This window comes from Rhagoletis zephyria, unplaced genomic scaffold (assembly GCF_001687245.7).
Source record: "Rhagoletis zephyria isolate East Lansing unplaced genomic scaffold, Rhagoletis_zephyria_1.1 Rzeph_scaffold_03185, whole genome shotgun sequence".
NCBI classification, from domain to species: Eukaryota; Metazoa; Arthropoda; class Insecta; order Diptera; family Tephritidae; genus Rhagoletis; species Rhagoletis zephyria.
In genome coordinates this window covers 51,050-56,696 of record NW_016160268.1, presented here as the reverse complement: position 1 = coordinate 56,696, position 5,647 = coordinate 51,050, and the positions used below count along the sequence as shown (strand labels likewise).

Below are 5,647 nucleotides of genomic sequence, written 5' to 3'. Positions count from 1 at the left end.
CAGGCCGCCTACGCAGAAAGGTGTTCTCTGCAAAAGGTGTTCAGTGCCTTTTCTTCGCAACACAGAAAAATAATTCTACGTAGTGAGGGTTATAATCCCTAAGTGCGGCCGAAGGCCGCCTACGCAGAAAGGTGTTCTCCGCAAAAGGTGTTTTTTTATAATTATATTACATTCATTCAATTTTTGTAAGAACTATACAACATATATATAAGGTACGTACACCAAATTAAAGGGAATCAAATTTCCTATTAAAAGAGATCAAGATCCATCCATCCGTTTTTAAGAAATCTTGATTTCAAAAATTGCTTATTTTGAACTTTAACCATTGATAATTTTTGTTGTTGTTGTTTGCCCAAAAAAAGAAGTATACCGTTATACTCAGCTCAATCATCTCTATCGATTCCAATATAGTTTTATTTTTTTTTTGAGATTTGGAGCCCAACTGCATTTGTTCAAAAAATAAAAAAACATCGATACTATCGATAGTGCCATCGATAGTTTAGAGGTGCAAAACTCACAATATACAAAAATCTATCACCCCTATTCTGTAATTCGTCGTAGTTTCGGTTTTGCTACGAATCGTAGAATTGGTATGCTGCTGATTAAGGACTGCGCATTTCACTATTTTAGTTGGCAACGCAATTTTTGAATTTTCGGAGCCGAGCCACGAATTCGTAACTACGAACTTTCGGATTACAGCAAACGGGTGTATATAAAAACACCACTCGCCGAAAAGACGGCTGGTTTCACCGTCTCAACTTAAGCTCTGATCCGATACTTTTCGTGAAAAATCCTGTAAAACTGTCAAACAGCAAAATTACTCTGAAGTGAGAGTAAAAAGTGAGTAACAACAAAAAGTACGGGAACAAAAAGACCATTTTTCCTGTAAAAACGTCAACCAGTGATTGCTTGACACTTCATGATTTTACCAGAGCTTTAACTTAGTTTAGCCAGTTTTTGGACTTAAAAGCTGGGTTATGCAAGACTTAGACTTGACTTGACTTACCTAGAAACTTAGAAACGATTACTCGTCGTGTCACCTATTACCCATGATTCAATAATGAAAGGTTTTGTAAGAAAAACTTTCTCTCGCTCTAATTTTATCAATGACACTCCCACCATACTCCTAAAAACAAAAACAGTGATATTTCTTTTCCAAATATCTTTGCAAGTTTTAAGAACATTTTTAAATTGTTAGTAGTGAAATTTTTACTTATTAAATTTGAAGAAATGTTTGTTCTTCATTCGCTGGCGCCAACAAGACAAAATGGTTGAGCATCGTTGGACTACAGAAATTCAATGTAGGCTAAAAAAACGAAATTCCCTTAAATGCCGAAATATATTTGTCGATATTCGTGGAGACCTCTTGATTCTGCCAAGTCGCTGTAAAGTAAAGCATGCAATGGTTTTGGTAAATGAGCCAACGAAGGTATCCTGGTGTCTCCGAATGAGGCTTTGACGCAATATAACATTGCCAAACCGCATCCATAGGCCCAATCGTCACACGACAGTTCGGTTTAGTCAATGGCACGATGTATGTAATTGCACACTTAAAAGGTTTACGCACGAGGCGAATGTTGGCTGGCGACCAACTTTGTTGAAAGCGATTAGTTGAAAGTAGAATGCAAAGTTGAACAATGCAAACGCCTTTTTATGGCGAATATTTTTATATTTTTTTATATTTTGATATTTTTAATCATTAAATTTTTTTTCGGGCAACCCGGCGAATGGTTAATATTCTGACAGTTGTATAGTCTCCCCAGAATATTAAAAGTGCGACATCAAAGAATTCGAATTACCATATTCGAAACAATCGAGCCATATCCGCGAAGGAAACGTAAGCTCCAAATTTTTATATGTGCCGTTTTTTTTTTGTTTAATAAATACTGCATATTTTCCACAAACAAATAGCTTCTTCATATCCATCATCTGGCAAACAAATACAACAAAAAAAAAGCTGAAAGTGGACCATCCTCCATCCATTCTCGAGTTATGCGCCATCTGACGTACGCAAGTTTGGTATATACATAGAAATATTTATTTTCAATAACAATCGGGGGTTATATTCGATGTAAATAAGCTTGTTTAAATTAAATAATTAAATCAAATTCGCTTTTGTTTTAAAATACCACCATTCACTATTATCCACACCTTTNATTACCTTTTCTTTTTCTTTTCAATATCAGCACTTGTATTTGTACACCTAAATTGCAAACGTTTAATTTGACTTTACACCAGAATGAATACAAAATTACCAGTAAAAAAAATGTATTTACGCGCATGATAAAAACATTACAAGGTAAATTCATTCTCTCATTTCATCGGCCATGATTTTTTTCTGACGTTTGCCAACATTTTAAAATCATAAAACTGAAAATAAAAAAATTAAATTGTTCACAATTGTTGTTGTTTGAGATTGAAAATGAGATTGTGTGTGTGAGTTTGAGTTTTGATTTTAAAATTATATTGTTGGCAAACGTCAGACTGCCTCTCAATGGTTTTACCTTGTTATGTTTTTATCATGTTTACGCGTATCGAATTGTGATTTCTTTTATTATATTTTCTGTCTTTATTTGAAAGTTTGTTTTTCGTTTGCCAGATGAATTACATTTATACAAAAAAATTTTTTTATGTGGCATATTTGTAGGGATTTTTTTAAAAAATGAAATGGCAGCATGACTCTCTCAGGGCTCTCTTTGCACTTAGAAATCAAAAATCTATAGTTCTCCAAGTTTCTAAGTGAAGTTGTTTTTTTGGGTAACGCGCTGCTCATTTGCCAGATACACAATTTTCAAGTCAAGTCAAGTCTTAAGTCTTGCATAACTGAGCTTTAAGTCGAAAGTTAGCCTACTTTTTTTACACAGCTTATTCTTGACTAAGTCTAAAAAATTGGCTAAAATAAGTTGAGTTGGAGAAACCAGAGGGTCAATTCCCGTTCTGCGTTATCGTGCAGTGATAAAAATAACACCTTCACACCGCATTTATTTCGGTGTTATTTTTATACTTTTCACTTCATTTCACGATAACGCAGAACGGGAATTGACCCTCAGCCCATAGAGTTATAGGCTCTGAAAAAAGGACAATGAGGCAGCTTGATGCTCTCTAGATCATACACGGANTAAAACTGTCCTGAAAAAAGGACAATGAGGCAGCTTGATGCTCTCTAGATCATACACGGACCACTAGTTCGTCGCATGTGTCACCAAGTAAGTTTTTCTTAAAATAAGGGAGCAACCTTAATAATCAAACAGCAAAGCGGATCCATTAATTTAGAAATTAATTCTTGAAAGGTTTGCTCCTAAGGTGGAATGTATTTGGAAGATTTCTAGGGTAGACGGCGCTTTATTTGGCCTGCTACTTTAGGGCCTTCGTAAAAGGAGTAATGGAGAATCGAATAACTGTTCACCCGTTATCACACGATCCGACGGCAGCATGGAAAGAGATTTCAAAATTTCAACGTGTTGTTAAAATATCATTAAGTCGACCGCTAGCAGAAAAGGATTCCAGAAAGGTCCGTGTCGTGTGTATGAGTGATACACATTCTTTAACTTCTTATTTGAAGTTTGATATACCAAATGGCGATATATTTATTCATGCCGGTGACTTCACTAAATGTGGTCGACTTCAAGAAGTTATTGAATTTAATAACTGGATTGCTACACTTCCTCATAAACATAAATTAGTCATAGCGGGGAATCACGAGCTAAGTTTTGACAAAAACTTTACAGAATTCCTTGACGGATCCCATAATAGTCGGTATGTCTATTACACCTATATCGTCGTTTACAGTACAAAACCGCGTATCAACAAAATGCAAAACCGCGTATGTGAGGTTGCATAAATTATTTTCTAGAGAGTAAAAACACTCACATTTCAAAATAGATTAGTAGTGCACTTTACGGGAACCATGTCAAAATGGACGGAACAAGTTGAGAGTGGTATCAATCGACGCGTTTTAACTCGCACAATCCAGTGGGATAATTAAGATTTTTAATTAATTTAACAGTTATTCACAAAAAACACGCACTGCACTTTTCGCACCATGTTTTGATGAATTTGATGCAAATAAATGGATTAAATGAAAGTTATTCTCTGCAATAGGTGTTCGGCCCCCCTTCTTTGGCAACACAGAAAGGAGAATTCTACTGCCTGAGGGTTATAATCCCTAAGTGCTGCCGAAGCCCGCCTACGCAGAAAGGTGTTCTCTGCAAAAGGTGTTCAGCCCCCCTTCTTTGGCAACACAGTAAGGAGAATCTACTGCCTGAGGGTTATAATCCCGAAGGCCGCCTACGCAAAAAGGAGTTGGACGCCTGGTTCCGCTAAAGTGCACTTTTACCCAAAATAGTTCTCTTTTTAACAGAGTTCTAAAGAAGGTTCGTCGGAATCTTTTTTATTTTTTTATTTAGTTTTTATTTTTTATTTATTTTTTTATGTAGGTTACCGCATAACTTTGGACCACGTCAACCGATTTCGATAACTCTGCAATTTGCATCGGAAAGGTAGTGTCTCAAAGCTGGTCCCATAATAATCTGGCTTAGATCCGATCATTGGATCATGAAATATGTATAAATATATTTATATGTATTTTTATATGAGAATTGAAGTCGGTTTTGTTTTTTGCTTAAATATCGTTTATAAAGCAATCGCATTTCAGGCTGGTATATTTCTGGACGATTGGAAGAGGATTGAGCTAAGAGCTTGTTTGAGCAAATCCAATTTTTGGCAAAAAATGTCAGTTACGCGGTTTTGCAGAACGACGATACGCGGTTTTGTTCTTTAAACGACGATATATTATTTAACCTAAATAACCTAATATAATATGTATGTATAGTAATTTGTATTTCTTTAAATATGGATAGGACAAAACACACCGGACGCTTGAGTCTTGAAAATATGCCGATGTTGGGGAATCGTAGAGAGGACATTGAAAGCGCTTTGCAAGCAAAAAATATTCAGGAAGTCTTATCCCATTGTACTTATTTGGAGGACCAGTTAATTAATGTTATGGGAATTCGTATATATGGTACTCCTTGGCAACCAGAGTTTTGCAAATGGGCATTTAACTTGCCCCGAGGTGAAGCGTGCTTAACCAAATGGAATCTTATACCCGATAATGTAGATATATTAGTGACTCATACGCCTCCAGTCGGTCATGGAGATTTGTGTTGCTCTGGCATACATGCCGGCTGCGTTGAATTGTTAAACACAGTTCAGAAACGTGTTAAACCCAAATATCATGTTTTTGGTCATATTCATGAAGGTTATGGAATTACTTCAGACGGAAACACTATATACGTGAATGCATCAACTTGTGATATCAACTATATACCTAAGAATCCACCTATTGTATTTGACGTTTCCTTACCAGTTTGCGCACTTAGCGCATGATTCAATAACTAAAGGTTTTGTAATAAACTAGCATACTCGTTCCACATTATAAATCGGTTCTTAACTTGCTGGACCTTATGCAGCGTTATTGCTGCATTTAAAATGCAATATTTATTTATTTATTTATTACAGTCATTTGACCTATATACATTCACGTATATACATTTAAATTATGTATTGCAATATATAATAAAAGTAAAATTGGGAAAATTTTAGTTTGGCATCCCCCGCGTACAAAAAAAAGGTGGCTATGGGGGGG

At 35.7% G+C, this 5,647-nt stretch overlaps 1 protein-coding gene and 1 long non-coding RNA gene across 3 annotated transcripts; both read left to right on the top strand.

Annotated features, from left to right (window-relative positions):
• Positions 1-2,899: 2,899 nt before the first annotated feature.
• Positions 2,900-5,437, top strand: LOC108368559 (metallophosphoesterase domain-containing protein 1). 2 transcript variants are annotated; one of them, XM_017623434.1, is made up of 5 exons: positions 2,900-2,918; positions 3,048-3,087; positions 3,149-3,206; positions 3,291-3,756; positions 4,860-5,437. In XM_017623434.1, the coding sequence occupies exons 4-5, from the start codon at positions 3,383-3,385 to the stop codon at positions 5,386-5,388; spliced, it is 903 nt and encodes a 300-aa protein (XP_017478923.1). In that variant the 5' UTR covers positions 2,900-2,918; positions 3,048-3,087; positions 3,149-3,206; positions 3,291-3,382; the 3' UTR covers positions 5,389-5,437. The 2 variants fall into 2 exon arrangements, with proteins under 2 accessions (XP_017478923.1, XP_017478924.1); XM_017623435.1 differs by lacking the exons at positions 2,900-2,918; positions 3,048-3,087 and having other exon boundaries at positions 3,186-3,206; positions 3,322-3,756.
• On the top strand, positions 4,122-4,781 carry LOC108368562 (uncharacterized). Its single transcript, XR_001848393.1, has 3 exons — positions 4,122-4,373; positions 4,437-4,603; positions 4,655-4,781. It is a non-coding gene; the product is annotated as an uncharacterized LOC108368562 (long non-coding RNA).
• Positions 5,438-5,647: the final 210 nt, after the last annotated feature.

Excerpts from the sequence above, each read along its gene's own strand:
- LOC108368559 (XM_017623434.1), top strand. The coding sequence starts at position 3,383 with ATGGAGAATCGAATAACTGTTCACCCGTTATCACACGATCCGACGGCA. Across the intron at positions 3,757-4,859 it reads GACGGATCCCATAATAGTCG|GACAAAACACACCGGACGCT; the intron begins GTATGTCTATTA and ends AAATATGGATAG.